Raw genomic sequence first — 19,872 nt, 5'->3', positions numbered from 1 at the left:
GCGGCGATAATACGCACTGACAGCCGCGCACCCTCGACAACCCGGTCGCTGGGGGGTCACGAGTGAAAGGAAGGGCGGATGGGTGCCGTACGAGAAAAGAAAAACATATACAACAACCCGATAGAATGAGCATCGCATGCGCCGACGTTTGTTCCCTCTTCTGCCGGCTTGTGCGCGCAGAATTACCCACTGATGTTATAATCCTCTCGTGTTACGCCATCGCACATGCTGTCCTGTAAGCAATACATTGTTTTTTTTCTTCTGTCTCTCTACCGAACGCGCCTCTTTTTGCCTGTTACATCCCCCCGCGACGGTTTATGACGCCAAATCTATCGGAACCCATATGCACACTTTGCCGCCGTGAACGAGAGACACGGTGTCGCCTGTTCTGTTGTATACCGATCGGTGTACACTGCGACAAGTCTTTGTTGAATCGAGACAACCGGAATTAACGAACGATCGACGTAATGATAGCGTTACCTCGGTGCGAATGAACGTCGCCAAAGAATCGAACACATTGACGACGAGTGACCAACACGAGGTGACAGCTGCACTCGCAGCTTTGTTTTAAAATCGTTAGTCGAGAGTTTAAAGTCTCATTCGCTGACGCTTTGTACTTTTTCCCAGTTATTTCTCAACGTAGAATAACCTCTTGTCAATATGTATGCTATCCGTCCATATATCGTTGCGTTTTTTAACATAAATTTATTACGGTAAGACGAGTCATGATTTATGCTTGCCAGGGTACATTACACGTGGTTCAAGCTACTACAAATAGCAGAGTTGATAACAATGTTAAACGTTATCGGTGTTTCAGGTACTTGGTAGCAGGTGGATTGGTAGACCGAGTGTTTCGTCACAGTCGAGCTCTGATCGAAACCGACTTTTTCGTGGATCAAGACCACGAATCGCCAGTCTTGTCGTCGTCGTACGATCTACTTTATCGCATCTGTTGCCATTTAAAGAAATCAACGGATCAAGATGTGGGAAATATTCACGAGGGCAACAACAACGTCGAGCAGACCAACGTCGAGTCGCACCTTCTCTCGACGCTGGCCTCGGCCGAAGCTGCGGGGGCGATCGGTGCACTTTACGCTGCAGTTGCACTCACACCGCAAAATCAGAAAGGATCCTCTCCGACCCCTAATCAGATTACGGTATCCCAGCCTATGAGGATTCTGATCGTTCGCAGCCTTAGGCTACTTAAATCGATCGCAGGGCTGAACATTCAGAAATTACAGGTAGGTACCTCAACGTATCTTTTAACCTGTTACTGTATTCTCTTCGAGTACCCTTCGAGTATTTTCAGTAGCATAAAATTTGTGCAGGTAAAATTCGCTTTAACAACGTAGACTCGAAAGAAACATCGATCGAAAGTGGTTCATCAAATATATACGAAAAGCCTGTCTATTTGTTTTAAAAGGGAACGATGAAAAGTATCGTGCGAGTGTTAACAAGCGAGGAAAGTTTAACTTTATCCATTTCCCTGACCAATAGGACACGACGTTTAATTAATTAACCACCGTTTGATGTAGGGGAAAAGACAAAAGATCCGCAATTAACTCCTTCGCTTTGTCTCACGTATCAACTGTAACCTTTGTCGTGGCACTCTTTATCTTATACTAACTGCAAACTTTGAAAATGTAGTTTCATCCTATCGATCAAACGGCGTTAATCTACGTTTCGATTAGCGTTAATCTAAGTCTCGAGAAAGTGAAATTTTCCATGGCTGCAGAGATTAACGAAATTTTATGCGGAAAGTAAACTTGAACCGTTGTTCTCTCGATCACCGTATCCTCTTTATTAGATCGAGTACCGCAGAAAGTGCAATAGAGATATTATATGTATATATCGCGTATCGTAGGGGTTCGCCTGTCAAGATAGAAAGGTCTCCCGTGTAGTCTGCAATGGTCGAACCACGAATTGAATCGAAAGCTCGCGCCCCCGTCCACAAAAACCATAAGGGCTATCCAGTGTCCCATTGGAGAGCCTGCTGAGTCTCATGGGGCACTGCCTCGATTATCCTTGTGGTCCACGCAGCCGGCGTTTGTCGAAAAACCAACGTTTATTATCTATTCTCTTTGACTTTCTGACAACCAAGTCTGGCTGTTCTTTAATCTCCGCGGGAGTCTGTCTCTTGTTGCGTTTCAAAGAGATCCGTCTCTTTGCGTAGAGGCGATGGTTTAAGAATATTTCCCGATACGTCCGACGTCTATCGATCGCCTAATCGCGCGATCATTTTGGAACCAAGTTCCGTGAAAATTTTGAACAAATCCTCCCAATTAGACTGCAGGCAATTTCTTTCAGAACGCAAATCTTCTGATTTCAGAATCTCCTAGGAGCAGAAGGTACCAACCTGCAATGGCGACTGATAGCTAGTCATGTGATAACTCGATTATCACGAGATCCAATATCGCACAAGTCGGAAATTGGATCTGCGCAGAACACTAGTGGTACTTACATCCTGTCAGAACTGTTCCAGGTTCTGGGATATTTTGCAGTTAACAACCCGGAAAATCAGGTAAGCCTGCGCTCCGAAAGTGTTCTCCGAATTAGTCATTTCGCGCAATTTCCGCGACATACGTGTTTCTTAGCGTGTAACATTAGGCGAAATAAATTCTCCAAGCTCGTAAACACGTTGAACGTCTACCAACGAGCTGGTTGCAATCTCGAGCTCGATTCTGAGAAAGTTTTCAAGATCATCTGCGGAACCGCAACGATTCCGGCGCATCCCCGAGCCGGGGGAGAAAGCAAAGCTGGTAACACGCATAAATCGTGTAACGAGACCGTCGTTGCCCCGGATGGTCCCCTCGCAATTCACCAGCCGAATCGTCCGGCAGTTAAAGGTTAAAAGCGTTTTTCCGCTAGTTTCCCCGTCCCATATCGGATGCACTTTCGGCAGGCAAGCGCAGACAAGCAGCGGACCTTCTTAAAAAAGGCGGCGAAAGACGAATGCGCGACGTCGTCGGTGCACTCAACGCTACACATCCCGATGCATCCAGCACGCGCTGGATTGATGCACCCTCCTTGCCGGCTCGGCGCGGCCCGGCGCGGCTCGGCTGCACGGGGCTGACGTATGGAATGGAACCGAGTAAATATATCTTAACTGCATTCGGCCGTATATTGATGGGAGGTCCGCTGAGTGTGTTGTGTCTAACAGCTTCTTCCTTCTTCGTCGCGTGTTGCGGGCCGCATTTCACGCGAATGTACCGGGTGACTCGATCGCCCATTCCGCGAGTTGATGGATGATGGCTCGTGGTCCGGTTGGTTTTCGTTCGTTGGCGCTCGCTACACTCGCCGTGGATCGCGGATAAATACTCCACGTGTCACCGATCGATATTTTCATCGATAAATCGCGGTACTGGGATTTACTGGCAGAGTGACGAGACGTTTCCGCTTGTTCCATGTAAACGATATATTCTCCTCCTTCGTGCGTCGAATGGCGCGGATACCTGAGGAACGATGTTTCGTGAAAAATATAGATTTAATTCGTTACTCGACAGAGTTGTGTACGCGTGATATTTGTGGATCGTTTGGTAAAATAAAGAGTTGCTCGGAGATTTTACGAATACCCGTTGAGATGTTTACATTACAGACGCTCTCTGACTACTTCGAACGAAATGCTTCTTGAATGGACTTCTAAGTTAAGACTACTCTTCTTCTTTTGATACTCGATCGATCTATCCCCGAATTTAAAATCATCTCCTCGTTGAATACTTGATCGGATTTTTCTTTTAGAAACAACGTGTAGATTCGTGTTTGTTTTCATCTTTCTGTGCTACTTCTCAAACACTGCAGACTGCATTAACACGGAGCACCCTGTATGAATGGAAAAAGGAATATATCACAACGTCGTAGGTTTCACAGGTTCCAGTTTCTTAGAATTCGAATTTCAAGATACAGAATATAGATTTTGGAAAACAAACTTCATTGAGCATCTTCGATGTCGTAACTTCCAGCTTTCTCTGTGTTCGTGAAAACATGCTGTCATTTTGTCGCTGCATATCAGCTAATCGTCTTCTCTGAATTCCTCCCGAATATTCTTGTAGCTGGTACAATTTATTTCTGCCTGTTTCAGTAACTTTATTGCCAAGTTCGTGAGCAAACGACAAACACGCGTACCTAACTTTCAAGACTGGTTCCGTACAGCTTTGTGAGTCTATAATTATTCGAACGGTTACGAATTTAAGGTAGGCTACTTTTGACTGTTACCACGAATATTTCCTAATACCTATGCTATTTCAAGTTACTTTAAATAATAATCTCGTCAAAGATATTGCTTTACATATCCGATGGTTGTCTCTAAGATACGAAATTATACTGGACTCTGACAAAAGCAAAGGGTAGCTCGGTTAACGAGAATTCTATAGCAGGAAAAGCAGGTATCTCTAGATAGAGATTGCCGGTTGAACGTTTTTCCCTTGTATTTATCGAGATATTTCTAGTCACGGAACAGACTACACGTGGAAATATGTGGCGCCTTGGAGAACGTCGCGTCGCCACGTCCTTCCTTTCTGCGCGACTATCGAACCTCGTTTTTGAGATATCGGCCTCTCGGAAATCACCGAAGTATTCGATCTATGCTGAAGGATATCGAGAAGGAACGACTAGCTAAGATTAGACCCCATAGGTACAAAGCGCTTCTCGAGCATTTCGACACGACAACCTTCGCCTATCGTCAGCCTAATTGTTCTGCTTAGAGGACTCCTTTCCCTCTATTTTTAGTCGCCCCCTCGAGATATCAGGTAAAAATGCACCGCCGTCAAGAGCAGAGGAATTGGAAGGCTTGTGACTTGTACGAAGGCTTCTAACGAACCCTATAAACGACCGAACACTTTCTTTGTATTAGGGCGAATTTTCCAGTCAAGCGTTCTGCACTTGTTATCCAAGCAGTTTGCTCACGGCCTTTTAAATACGATAAAAATACGTAGGATTCACGATCGTCGTAAATCTAGTTGGCGGTTTTATGCCGCGTAAAAATGATCTTTTAAAATAACGCACAAAATGGTACGCGGAGGAAAAAGGTTTACCATAGAGTAGCGCATAATTTATCGGTGCAATGTATCCTTCGCTTGACGTAATATAAAATTACAAAGCGATACACTCGTTGACAACTTATTTTTGACAAGTTTCAGCGAAAGCGATAATATATACGTAATAAAAAATACACGTAATAAAAATTGGCAAAATCATCGACGAACATTTTCCATCGAATCGCTTTGATCATCGTTCGTCGGTTTACCTTTGAAACGTCGTAAAACGGTGAGATCTTGAAAACGGATTATCAGCGCGTTCACCTGATCGAAATGCACACTTGGCAAATGGTTGGAGCATTACCAGAGGGTACGCGTGTAACGAGGGACGTAGGTGAGGAAATAAAAATTCGTAATGTGGGTACTTCCTGCAGAGGAGACCTTTTCACAGGTGCACAAACCTGTTCGAAGACACTCGTTGAACCGCAGATGTACGTCGCGACGTTCTCTTGTTCCTGGAACAAGAACTTGCTGTGTACCGACACCTGGATTACATAGGTGTGTTGTTTCCCACGATGTTTAAGGAAATTCATGATCTCGCGGCACATTCGGCCCGCCGTAACTGATCATCTTCGTTCTGTGTAACGACCGTGAACGTACCTGTTAGCTAGAAGCTTCATGTGGGTGTTTTGCAATGGAAAACCAATCGTACGGCGGACCCGTCTGTTCGAAAGAATCGATTTAGCTATTCTCGTAGTTAACCGTTTGTGAATTCGATCGTAACGTTTGAAATCTGTTGCAGTTGGTACTTCAATCGGTTGGAGCAGGACCAAGCGTTCTTCAGCAACTGTGTACTCTTCCATTTCCGTTCTACGGTGCTCCAGGATTGACGTCATATATTTTCCCGACACTCTTGGCAGCCACGCATCAAAATCCGGAGGCTACAGCAGTCCTGTCTTGCGAATTGTCTTATCAGGTAAATCTCGTTTTCTTCACAGAGATTTTTACCGGTATCTCTCTCTTTTCAAGTTATCGAAATTATCAAAATTTTATGAAATTTTAACTCAACTTGATACCTTTAATATTTTTCGTTTAACAAATTCTTAAGACGAGAACGATATTTTCAATCGCTAACGTTAGAAGACTGGATAAGCGAAAGAGAAAATTACAAACAAACCAAATGAATGTTCTATTTCACAGCTGCTGGAGGAGTACAGAAATTCGGACGATGGTAAGCTAAATCCGTTGGTCCGTTTGCTGAAGGACTCGGTTGATCCATAATCGTCCCGATTACGATTCGATTAGTTCGTTTAAGTTTCTTCAAGTATCTTCGTTACACGCGATGAACTTCGTGGACGTAGTTAACCGCAGGATCATTGTTTCTATTCCGTTCGAAGAAGGTTCGGGGAACAGTTTTGAGAAAATTGTTGTTACGTACGTCCATCGTTGAAAAGCTGTCTCGAGGCTGGTACTCGACATTGCTACGTATTTATACCGAATGCACGTGCTATTACATACACGGAGGGTAACTGTAAAAATTCGAATCAAATTGGCGAAGATACTAGAAGGTTAAATTTTTACTACGATTCTATCACTTTTAACAGCCGACCAATCGAAGGGTTTTTTTGCAGAAAGCAATAATTGCGAAGAAATGCATTTGAATGCATTTTTTTTTTTATTCCTTTAAACGTCATTTGGGCGTTCAACTTTCAATCGCTATTGCGAAAATCAATAATGCTGCTAACGATCTTCGATTCGTGAGTTCTCCTCGACGTCATAAACGCTTATCTTTAACGCATAATGTAGAATTCTCGAAACGTTTATACAAATGGAAAATTTCGTACGATAAGCGTATATGCTTATTATCGAAAGTCGTTGATGCATTGCACGCGTTGAAATCACTTCTATATGTTTCTTTACTTTATGCTCGCGTCTGTGATAGTTTCTTCTGCTCGCATGCGTATTCTAATGAAATTCTAACGTTCGCGACGTGATATGCGGCACAAGCTACGAAGATCAAAAACGAAAGGAAGAATTTTTGTTTTCTTAATTATTACAGTTTTGTCGCATTGAAATTCCATTTCCGTGATTTTTATGTATCAAAGCTTGCCGATTATTTTAGCAGCGCTTTCAACATACAGCTTCGACGGTCTTCCTATTTTATATAGAAATAAATGAAATGTAAATAGCGACGAAAACGTTCGAAAATATGTGCTTTTCTACCTGCGTACGAATTATAATTTCTCTCTGTGTAATTTGCTGAGCTCTAGATCGGTAAATGAAGTAGCAGATTTTTTCGTGATCGAGTCTTTGCTTCCTTTTTTGCGATCATTTCAGTTCTTCTAGTCGTTCAACAATGACACTTTCTAGTCTTAGGCTTTTTCCCTACGGACATTATTTACAACATGATAGAATCATACTTTACACAGCTTTTCTGTTTACTTTATTAATATTATTAATATTCTTTATATCCGTGTGACTTCATATTACATCACACGACAAAAATGGTAAACGTTTATTTTTATAAATATTATTTTCTTCCTTCCCGTAACTTCTCGGTTGTTAGTTCTAAGATATTTATTTCGGTTGTTTCTCGAGGCAAATCGTTTCTAAAATACCAAATGATGAACAAATTTCGTTAATATATTATTTTTGGATATTCGTTACGAATACAAGTTTTATTAGGAAATATCTTGCTTAGACGAACGAGATAACGAGAAAAGTTCATTTGTTTCTGTACAAAAACTCTTCGGTTCCCTTTCAATTTCGTGATGGACACACGTAAGCAAACAATTTTCATGCTTCAGACATCGTCGTTGATATTACCACTTTACTTGGTAAATATAATTGATATTAATTGTACAATCGTGAGTTAGAATTATCCGTTAAGAAAGTAAACTGATTATTTCTGATTTCGCTATTTTACCGTGTAATCGTTCGCTATTGCGTCGAAGATACAAAAGTCTGCAAGTCCGTTTCGCTGGCTACGTTAACGAAGTGTAAGCTAGCGAAATACTCGTTGCCATGTTTTCGCAAATTCTCTCCACCTGCCGCGAAATATTCGACGTTTCAAAAGAAAACTCGTCAACCTTTTCGTTTTCGTTGCGTCATCGTTGGAACGATTTCCGAACGGATATTCAACCGAAACATTTCACGGGACATTAAAACGATTAAAAGCGTGCTTTCATTCCCGTGTTCCCAATTACAGTCGTTCATGCATTTTTAGTCAAACAGCGTAATTGCCGTTGAAAACTGCTAAAGAAAAAAAAAGAAAAAAAAAAGGATCAGGTGGAAACGAGTTTAAAACGGACTTGCGTGTTTTTGAATCTAGTCCGGTCAGCGATTCGCAGGCTTTATAACCTTACGATCGTAATTATATCTGTACGTTTAATACGTAGCGTATACTTGTTTCTCTCGTTTTCACGCGTGCCAATAATTCGTGCAAATGAACGTGTCTTTTGAACGGGCCTTTTAAACGTTTTTAGCTGTCGTGCAATGATCGAGCTACGACTCGTTAGAATTAGAATAACGTATCTCCATGCGTATGTGAAACCACGTGAACCGTACCGAGTCGATACAAATTTCTGCTCTTTTTACTCCGTAAAATGTGCCAAACACAGTAGTCGACCGAGCTAACGGCAAAAAATAAAAAAAAAAGGAAGACAGAGAAAGAGAGAGAGCAGGAAGAAGCTCGAAAGGCAAGAAAAAGACGTTTGAGAAACTGAAGATACATTCTTAGACATTAGTATTGTCATATATCGACACTTTTGACACACTTTACATTGTAAAAATGCAGAAATTTCTGTGCTTTAAGGCGCACATCCTTTTTCCTGCTTCGTTTCGTTGAGATGAAGATTGTCACAGGAGTTATATGACGTAAGGATACGTGGTGATGGTTCTCAGTTTCGTTACGACTTTTTACCACAATAGTTTTCTTGCAACTCGGCCACAACAAATAAACGAATAACAAAAAGACGATAAACGGATCGCGTTATAGCAATTTTGCTAATTGAGAACCACCGGTTTAAAAAATTCGTAAAGTTTCTTTAGCAGAGAATTTTTAGGATAACATGTGCTCTCGCTTCGTTATTTAGTGGCAACCATACTTTTCGCGAGTCTCGCATAAACGCGTGTACGTATTTAATCAAGATTGATTATATATGATAAATGTTTATTTATAAGAAATCGAAGGCATATTTTAATTTAAGTATACCAGCAACGCATTCAGCGCTACACAATTTCCTTCTTTTTATTTATCGTTGTTTATCTTTATTTACACGTTTTACTTGCCGTCTTCTTTTGTTGTTTTTTTTTTTTTTTTTTTTTTTTGCTTCAACCGTTACTCGTTTTCTTCTTTGTTTATACCTCGCTTGTTCTCTAGTACATTCTCTATTTCCAACGACAATTATTTCGAGAAAATTCAAATTTGAAGAAATAAGATGCGAAAACCTTTGATACTTCGTAAGACAACACGTACATTCCATTCCACTACGCATACGACTAAAAATTCATATCGAAATATCTAAAGTATCCGTGACTCGAGTCTCTTATATTAAAAGTTATCAATGAACGTTGTAATTTCTTTAGTTGCAATGAGTAGATCTTCCAAATATGGTACAAGATCCTATTTCCCAGAAATACGGAAACGAAACTAGAAAGCTAAGAGTCTGTTATTTATTAATGATGTTATTGCAGTCATATTGTGACGCTGAATGGGTTGATATAAAATATTTATCGATATTACAAATGCAACGTGCTCTTCGAATAGATATTTATTTCACAACGATATGAATTTATCATAGTGCAATGTAAGATTATTTATTATCGAAAGGAGAAGGACGAAAGTGAGTACTTATAAAAAGGTACAGGTTTTCGTGGGTGCAGCGAACGCACTTGTGCAATGTCCTGCCAATGCAATTAATATTCAAGTATTATATATATATTATATATACTGTATACATATATTTAGCGAATATTTAACTCTGTATTAAAGAAGGCAAGGATCGCGTAGGTTAATGCTATAATGTAACTTTTCCGTAAAAGTTTTGTAGCTCAACGGCTAAACTGAAAAATCTTATTTACAAAAGAAAACGTGGAAACACACACACACACACAGTTGCCCCTATTTATTTTTCTTTTCATGTTTTCGTCGACTCTATTACGATATATCGCGTTGATTTTTCAATCGACGGGAATCAAAAGTTTCATTTCAACTTTCGATGAAATTGATTTAATTTCCGTCATACAGGTAGATCCGAAGACGTTGTAATTCGTTTAAATAAGTTTCGTTTAAAGCCAGATTATTGTAAGTTGTTACAGAAAGAGATAATTGAACTTTCCGCGATGTTGGACGTGAGAGGTTGAATTTTATAGAACGACAAAGTTTTATACGAAATTCGACGTATGTATAATAAATAATCCTGCAATAAATTTTACAAGCTTGAATAGTTAGAAATAGGACCACTTTTTGGTCGCCGTTTGTTCGAGAAAGGAATGAACGTGTTATTTGCACCTGAAAAAATCTCTTATAGAATTTATTTTGTATACGATCGACAATAAAATGAAGAAACATTTAAGGTACACTGCGAAATTATCGCCGATTAAGTGGCGCTTATGCGACGATACGGTGTACAAAATCAAGTTACATTGTAAAATATTTCTTCCTTTTTTTATCATTTCTCTTTGTCTTTTTAAATCGATAGCGATATTTCTACAATATAACAAACGCGTCAAGTATTCCTTACTTTGCCTATCTATAAGACGATTAAACGATCAAAACTGGTGAAACATTTGTCGTTTTCAGCCTTAAATATCGTGTTCATTCCTGTTGATCGATACGACGAGCGTTGATATCGACCGTCGCTTTAACAAACGAATCGAACAAAGGGAAAAATCGTCGAGAAAGAAGAAGAAAAGTAAAACGAACGTTATTTTATCATCGCTGAAAACTAACGTCTAAGGGAAGATTATTCTAATCAGAGTACTCGCGTACCCTTTATATTTTCGAAGTAATTTAGCTCGATCGTCCCACGTAATAATACTCTTTCTTGTAAGCAATCTATGTAAAACTATGGTTCGACGTTACGATACAAACTGAAAAAGAGAAAGCAGGAACAGATTGCGCGTAATACGAAGCGCGTACTTGGCCGACGCTGCGCGGCTGTACGAAAATTTCACGATCGATCGTTCGCGATTCCATGCCTGTTCACCTCGTTCGCCACGACGTGTTGCGATTAACTCGCTGAACGGTCGAAGAAACAGAGGTCGAACGTACGCTTTGTAAGATTCGCTAGAAGTAGGAACGAAACTGAAACTAATAAATTTCGACAAAGAAACTTTATCGTTTGTTCTTAAATAACCTCGTGCTTTCTCCCTTCCTTAGCAGCCACTAAATCCTCTAAACGAACATTTTGTCCCGTAACTTTTAAAGAGATACGTATTTCCTCGCGAGTGTATCCTTTAAAATAATCTTTCAATCGTTCCTTTGCCTTTTTACCTAAACAATCATCTCGTTCTTTTTAACGAACGTTTCCAGCAATTTTACAGCGAATGTTACGTCTCTTCTATGACGTTCTGTCCAGTCCAGATTACGATTATTCTGCCTACGAGTTTAACGTTATCGGTCAAGTACAATCCCACTTTGCCACAATTTTTAGTAATCACGTGGAATGGTGCCGCGTGACTTTAAATTCGCCATCTAAACGAACATTAATAAAAACATGCTGCGTCATTAGAACACGGTGTGTCATTTGCTTATTATCCACCTGTCGAAACGCGATACGAGGTCGTCACTTGGCTGGAGCTCGGTTAACAAAGTCCACGGAAATAGCGCCTTATTTCGACGTTAAAAGGAAATGAAATGGAGCCGTGGACGATCGGATAGGACAAAACTTTATCGGTGTACCGCGTGCCGAAATTATCGTAATATTACGTATTTTTATTCGATATATTTGTCGATCGGTTGATCGACTCGCTAAGTAGGAACGGTGCGACGTCATCACGGGCGAACAACGCGAAGACACTGCTGCTTACGCGTGTGCACCGAAACGGGCCGCGCACGAATGACGTATGGAGTGCATAGGGTAATCTTTTTTCCGGAGCGTTTTAGCGTGCCGGGGTCTCCACTTTTTCCCCGAGCGTAATCTATAGGCGCACTTAATACAGCTGCTCGTCCGAACAACCTAACCCCGCAGCCTCTTTTTCCTCCTCTCGTCGCGCCGCGTTCTCGCGCTTTCCTCGTCGTCTCTGTCTCCTCTGCGTCTCTTGTACGCTCCGCTGTCTCTGGGAAAAAGAGGGACCAAGGGAAAAAGAGAGCGTCAGCTTCCACTTAGCGGCACCGTACGATATATCACGCTCGGTCGCTTTTACCCTGTAAATTGTGGAACCGCGTTTCGCGTACAACTATACGCAGCCACGTGCAGCGACGCTGTTTTCGTCGCTGTCGAGGAAGAAGCTTCGCTCTTCGCGAGCAAGAAGCAACGAGAGTACAGGGATCATCGATGATGTTTCGTACGTTGCTTAAGTCCACCAACTATTAAAATTATACCAATTGGCGTACACGTGTTAATCTGCTTCGACGACAAAAGCGCAAGATTATCGTTACTCGCTCCATCGTTGGTTACTTCGTTTCATTAAGCTTAGAGATCGTAAACCCATCGACCTATCCTGCTCTCGTTAACGCGGCTGTTAACGGCAACCAATCGTCTATTTGGCACCGAATTGCCTGCTTTTTCATGTTCTCTCTGCTTGGAAGGCATCCTTGGATGGATCGACCCGTATCAACTTGCGTAAAAAGACTACGGTTCTCCTGCTGCTGTAACGACAGACGAAACGATAGAAGAAGAAAACGTCTCTGGAAAGGCAACCGTCGAACGAGCGATTATCGGTCGAAAGAGGATCGATCGAGGAGACAGTAGCATTGCGCGTAATCGGCTCGCGCTATGCGAACTGTACGCGAGAGGGGCGCGGGAAACGTTGGCGTGACGGGGCGCGTAATGACGCGGGTGGGAAGAAAAATCGAGTACGAAGAAGAAGCGACCGGCAGCTCGTTTCCGAAGAGAGAGAATTCCCGAGAATGGGGGCAATTTGGTTACCTGGTGGACGGACTGTTCCAGGTCGGGTGTCGATCGATGTTCATCCACGTAAAAGGGTGGGCGGTGGTACGAGGGAGCGGATGGTTAAAGGATAGTGGCGGCGGTCGGGGTTGTAATAAGCGTAATGGATATAGCAGGCCTGCACGCATGCCCTCGCCTCGCGACGACCAGCGCGGCGTGTTCACGCAGCAAAGGGTTGCTCGTATAATCGTGAGAACGCCCACCCCCGTCCGCCGCCTCTCTCCTCTGCTTCCCTTCCCCTCCCTGTTCCTCTGACCCTCGCGTGGCCCTCGCGTATCCCTCAACCTCGTCGTCTCTCAACCCCGGCTTTTTATTTCTTTCGCTGTCCAGCGACACGGCGCGCGCCGTTATTTTCATTATGCCTGCCGTTTTATTTCGATCTGCCGATGCACAGGGGGGAAAAACGCGTCCGCGCTCCAGGGCTCCTCGATATTCTGCTTGGAAAGAGCGACTCACCGAATCACCGGCCCAGGGGGGACACGCTAGGTGTTTCAGGATGAACGAAGATTAAACAGAGTGTGGTAAAAATAGCCGAGAATCGAACGTATTCACGCGCGGAGAACGGTTTCGCGGCCGGCTGACTCTCCGCACGATGGATCAACGGCAGATCGATCATTTTAACGAATATCGTTATGACAGTAGTTAAGCACGCGGATGTAGTTCGCAAGGAAACGTTAGCTCCAACTTGAGCGCGTCGCGTGGCATAATTTGCTAAACGTTCAAAGTTTCGGGAAAATAAGGAGACGAGAGGAAAAGTTGGAAGAAGTTCGGCACGACGGCGGAATTTATTTGCCGTTTTTAATAATCTGAACGATTCATCGCAAAGATATTAATAAAGTAGCCGGCACTTTGGTCGCGCCAACCTCTTTCCAGCGTGTTTCGCTTACTTTCGCCGCCGTTTACATTATTTACACACGACCAACGTGTACTCGTACTTCTATGTATCAAACGCTTGTTAGATTTTAACGCTTTAAGACTCGTCACGATCGGTCTCCTAGTTTCCCGGTTTGGTCGACAAGAGCTGGAAAAAGCCGGGGCTTGGACATCCTGACTGCTACACGGTTCGAGTTTGCGGTGGTTTCCGGTGAAAAGTTGAAGTTGGCTAACTCAATGTACCGGTTCGCTGGGTCACCGGAAGCTTTTATTGTTTTACAAGTTTACCGCGGCTCGGCGGGGCCGACTGACCCTGCCGGTAATTCGATTGCCGAAGACGGTACTTTCCTTAAAGAGGTTTCGCTTCGTTGCCCTCGGTTATCAAGAACGACCGCTTTATCCTTCGATCGCACGCTCGCCAGAGACTCGACCCGAAGCAGTTTCAGGATTGACGCGTCTAAAACGAAACGCGATAGACGCACGGTGAAATTTTATTCTCGGTGACGTCGTTAAAATCTTCGACGCGATGAAGCGTTCGCCGAGAATGTTCGAGCGAGAAGTTGGAAATGATAAATAAAGACACCTCGTGTCTCGTAACGGCGATTAAATATATTTGTAAACGATTTTCCATGTTTTGCGGATCTGTTGAAAATGTTTGGACAAATACAGCGCCAACATAAGGCGCGTAGAACGCGTACGGCGTTACACAGTACGCGATTGAAAGAGGAAACAAAGATAAAATGGAAAATCACTTTCTAGAAATAGCGATTCGTCGAGCTTCGGCGTTGAACGACAACAACGTTCGAGGACGCGTGATGAAAGTTGGCGACGCGTCTCGTGAAAGAGCAGGAGGCGAGATCGATTGATCCGCCGTTCTCCGTTTGTGTCCCGCGAAGGAAATAAAGCAAAGGGCGTGTTTGGTGTTTCCGTTTCTATGGACGCTTGACCTATTGTCTCAGAGGTTTAATTTTTGGCCCCTGCTCCGCACGAGGTTCTTCTCCCGCGGCTCGCCCGTGTCTCCCTCTGTTTCGGTTCCTCCCACGTCATCGGGAGTCTTGCCAAACGTATTCAACGCTCGTACACGCGACAATGCGTCGTTCTCGTTGCGGGACAAGGCGATGCACAATGCGACAGCAATCAGGAGTCGCGCCCCTGTCAGCGGGATCTGCCTCTGTCCCTCTATCGAGTCTATCGAGTCTCTCCTCTCCTTCTATCTTTCCTGCCTGACTCTATTTTTTCCCTTTTCTTTTTTCTTTTCTCCTCTGTTCCTCCGTTTTTGTCTCCTTTTCCCATTCAGAGCCTATGAAACACGCTGCTCAATGGGACAGACCGCGTTGGGAAGGGGAGAGGCAGATAAGAACGATTCTTCTCTCTTTCTCCGATTTCGCGGCAGGAGCCAGTGATTTCACGAGTCTATGCCGGGATAAGAGATTGCCGGAGGAGGAACGGACGACGAGAAATATTTTGAGATACGCAAACCTCGTTACGCTGGAACTAGAGAAACACGAGAAAATAGCGCGAGACCGAAGCAGTCGTCCTGCGCTTGGAATAAAAAGCAACACCCATTGCGATTCTATAGTCGTCGTGACCGTGAATCCTGGCGAAACGCAGCATCGCGTCAAAGTCGACGATGGTTTTAACGAAAATAAAAGTCATTCTCGTTGGGGAGTGGACGAGAATACAAGAAGAAACGGTTTGGGAACTGAGCGAACATTTTACGCCACTGTTGTAACGGGTGATGTGTTTGCCCGGCCCGATGGATGGATGGATGGATGCTTTGCTTACGCAGGGAACGACGCACTGGGTAAACAACGATTGGGTTTCCTCTTCGGCCACGTCCTTCTCCTAGACTTTCTGCATCCTACACGGTAGATCCTGTATCCGGCTCGTCGAGGAGAGGGTATCCTCCGCGGTTAGCAGAACCGATCCGATTTCGGGGGAGAAAAAGTGGAATCGACGGGCCACCCTTTTCTTCCTGCTCCCACGCTCTCCCTTTTTCCCATTGAAAATTGTCAGTTTCTCGTCGTGACGTTCCCGAGATACGTACTCCGGGGGAGATGTGGGAAATTCTAGTAGCGTTCGAACGGCGTACAATTTCTTCTTCCTTGTCTATCCGTCGTGCTCTTGGTAGAAGTATACTTCTGGTATGATTTCTCGATTCCACGCGTTTCATCCATATCGCCTACGTATTTCGTATGAAACGATATCCACCCTCCGTATTTACGTTTTCCTTCAATTCTTCGTACAAATAGCGCGAACCGTGACGACGAAGATCGACGAACTTTCTTTTAATCATCGATGAACGATGCGATGTTTCCATTATGAACACCGTGGTGGAAGCTACAAAAAAAAAAAAGAAAAAAAAATAGAAGACAAGAGAGCGTCCACCCTTCTTCTCGTCTTCATCCTGTGCAGGAAGTATTTCTTCCGAATCGATGGATCATCAGTCAGTGCGACGGCGAACAGAATTTCGCATCTGAATTTTTTCGCTCCTACGTCTCTAGTTCTACCCGATAATCCACGATGTGCCACGAATCGTTGCTCGCCGAGAGCTATTCTTCCAGCTCGACGGTTTCCTTTATTACGAATCGAAGCGATTTCGTCCACGGATACGCGACTTGACAAGATGTATTCTACGCCTGCAAATTGCGTAGCCGATTTTTTACGACAGGCATCGCAATCTCGTTATCGTTCACCTATTCCTAACAGATTTTCATCGATACCGCGATACGTTATTCGACGAGCAGACTTTATCGATGATTGTAATTTTCCAAAATATCCCGTATACGTAATCGATAGATCGAAGAGCGAGTTCGTTGGCGTTTCTTCGGAAAGAAGGTCATCGACTCGTACGAATCGTCGTCTCGAAGAAATCAGGTGCGCCGAGCAGGCAGCCAGGCAACAAAGGAACGTCTGGAGCGCGAAGTCTTGCGATTTGGAGGAGAAGCCAGCCCCTATGCAGGAAGTATTTCTTCCGAGTCGGTGATCCGGAGCGGAAATGAAAATTTCACATCTGAATTTTTTCACCAGACGTCCTATTCGGAGGGGGTAGGCCAAAGGACAATGGGAAAGCCAGCCCGTGTCACCCTTGCGTTAATTTCTAACGGGGCGTTCGCCCCTCCACCCTTCGACCTTGCAGCCCTCGCAGTCTGAAACTATCGTTCGCCCTCTCGTCCCTCGTAGCTCCATCTCCATTATAGACTTCTTCGGGTACATATCCGGTGACCTGATTTAAACACCGAAGAGGTCCACTTCCTCTACTCGAGCAATCGCTTAATCGATAACCAGGGATCTGTTTCTCAGCTTCTTCTAAGGCGGCCTTCGCCCCTTCCAACACCTTGTCCTATCGCGTATGATTTTTGTACAAAGGAGAGCTTAGAAAATTTAAATCAATTTCGAATCGAAGGTTGAACTAAACGTTACGAATTATCTCGGGGAATTATCGAAGCTTCGAGTAAGATTTATACGATAGGTACTACGGAATCGTCGCGCGGATTAACGCACACGATCCAAAATGATGATGGTAAACGATGCGGTAAGAACGGGTTTGAGCTACTAGAAATCGGCCGACTGGTGTCCCCGACGGGGAAATCCCACGTCGAATTCATCCTCTCATGGTGGTGTCTCCAGTCGAGCGTCTGCCATCCCACTCGTGATGATACTCCCTAAATAGCAACCCCCATGGAGACAATCAATCAGCTGGTCACTGGACCTTGACTGTATCCACATTGCGCTTTCTGCGCATCTCTCTCTCTTTCTCTCTCTCTTCCTCTAGCGCGATAATGGGCGTGAAGCCCTTTCTCTCGTTCGATTTCTCTCTGTCTGTTTCGTCGTGCTTTACGCGTAACTCGCCAGATCGGCGAATAGACGTCATGGACGGCTAGAGGGGCGCGAGCCTATGAAATAAAATAACACGTAGCTATGAATGGATTGGCGCATCTGCGATTTTTGACGGTCCATCGTTGGTCATCCAATCGTTCCTCCCTTTTTTTTTTCTCCCCGGTCGTTGTTCTTCGATGCTGCGAGACGCGACGCGATTCCAGGTAGCAACATTCGACAATTCGTTCCGCAGAGGGTGCTGGTCCCATTCGTTTACGCGTTATGCCACGTCGAACGAAAATTACGTTGTCTCGGCAATGGAATCCAAGACGAAGGAGAAAAACGTTTTCGTAATTAATCAGGTCGGATAGTTGTCTTTAGACGAACGCGTTCTGTTTCGCCAAACGGAATTTTCAAGGAAAACCAGCTACCTCCGCTCAACCGGGGTCTTCGATCACCGATCGCCGGACAGAAAAAGAAAGACTGTCAATTGCGGACAATGACTTGGTACAAAGCGTCGGTGGTGGTAACTTAGCGTGCGTCCCTAAGCAGCTGAGCGCGAAGAAGCAGCTCCTCGCAATCTCGCAGAACCTACCCCTCCCACGGGGGATCGTTAGATTGCACGCGTTCAGCACAGAGTTGACATACAAACAGACGGCCAGTGTTGTAATTAACCGCAATCATCGACGGCAAACACACATCGCTCGCGTCCCCGTGGGATATCATTGACCGAGCGGAATATACGCGTAAGGAGTACATACGCTATTCCTGATCAATATTTATGACCGAAATCCAAGGGTGGAGATGCCGGTTCACGAGCGTACGCTTCGGAGGATACGAGAACCGCGGTCAATATTTATGACAGCCGCCAAGCACGACGCAACGTAGAGAAGATTCGATTCGCCACGATCTCTCGCCAGATTTGTTTGACTTCCGCTCGTGCGCGATTCCTCTTCGTTGATCGATTTGCCGATCTGCGCCGCGACGATACCCAGTCGCGTGGCGGTTCCAAGCTCCACACGACGTCAGATTCCAGCCACGAAGTTTCGATTTCGTTGCGATTTCGATCAACGATACGTTTGGATCGATCTCGTAGTAATTCAAAAAAATACCATCGATATCTCGTCGACCGTGCGATCTATGCCGAACCACCTACACCGCGCGAGATCTCCGCCGACTAGTAACAACGAACCTACGAAATACGTACGACTGTAGGATCTTCTACGACTCTGTGAATACGTACTCGTATTCACGGAGTCGGTCGAGCAACCTTCGGCTTTCCCTTTTCTCTGTTTAAGTCCACCCGCGCTGCACTCATACATCTTCTTTAACGCGTTCGCTTTCGATACCCTTTTGTTGCTAAACTAGTAAATGTTTTATATACCCGAGGAACTCCTCCCCGGCAAGGCTTGTAACCTCTCCTATGTACTCGCAAGACGACACAGATATGCTTTTAGCGAGAGTCAGGGGTGGAACGGTGCGTTTCCGAGCGCACGCGTCTTCCGGCCGACTATGTGCGTACATACGCATCGACGCACACCGAGATCGGCCTCGCATTAAGGCGACAACTCGACCAGCTCCTGCTACGCGGCCAGGGAGAGCATCGCCAAGAAGGGAAAGCCCCGTGTCGCTACCATATAGAATACAGCGGAGGGTTGCTGGTCTACTTGCACCGGATACTTCGACACCTGGAAAACTACTCGCTTGCCGCTGATTTCTTCGGGGCCAAGGGTTATCTCTTCGGGCTCGTTGTTGTCTGTCTTCGTTGCAGTTACTGTACCGTAGCCTGTATAAGTTTCGTCCAACTTGCGGAAAATCTATCTTACTAACGCGCAAACTTGATTCGTACAGATTCGTATCGTAAATCGTGATCTTTCGGACAAACATTGCATTATATGCCACGTTCCCGTGTTTTTAATACGTCTTTAATAGATGTTCGATTAAATAACATTGGTCGAGTAAATGGTAATCCGTGTATAAAATACGATGGCGTAAACTGGCCACTGTTCGTTAAGACCTGGCGAATTTCAAAGTTTCGCTGCTAAGTTAATTGTTTTACGACTCCATTACCGAATTGGCTGTCTCTCGAAAAT

At 44.3% G+C, this 19,872-nt stretch overlaps 1 protein-coding gene across 2 annotated transcripts in view; it reads left to right on the top strand.

The window, feature by feature from the left end:
* The window catches only part of ssp3 (short spindle 3), a 28,748-nt gene extending 21,103 nt beyond the window's left edge, over positions 1 to 7,645 (top strand). For both annotated transcript variants that reach the window (XM_069129032.1, XM_069129033.1), the window contains exons 12-15: positions 818 to 1,241; positions 2,330 to 2,521; positions 5,776 to 5,949; positions 6,174 to 7,645. In XM_069129032.1, the coding sequence (XP_068985133.1) occupies positions 818 to 1,241; positions 2,330 to 2,521; positions 5,776 to 5,949; positions 6,174 to 6,254 (871 nt within the window). In that variant the 3' untranslated portion in view covers positions 6,255 to 7,645. The remainder of the gene's footprint in view (positions 1 to 817; positions 1,242 to 2,329; positions 2,522 to 5,775; positions 5,950 to 6,173) is intronic.
* The last annotated feature ends 12,227 nt before the right edge of the window (positions 7,646 to 19,872 follow it).

This window comes from Bombus flavifrons, chromosome 15 (genome assembly GCF_040668555.2).
Source record: "Bombus flavifrons isolate JBK064 chromosome 15, iyBomFlav1_principal, whole genome shotgun sequence".
Classification (NCBI taxonomy): domain Eukaryota; kingdom Metazoa; phylum Arthropoda; class Insecta; order Hymenoptera; family Apidae; genus Bombus; species Bombus flavifrons.
This window is presented reverse-complemented; position numbering and strand designations above follow the sequence as displayed.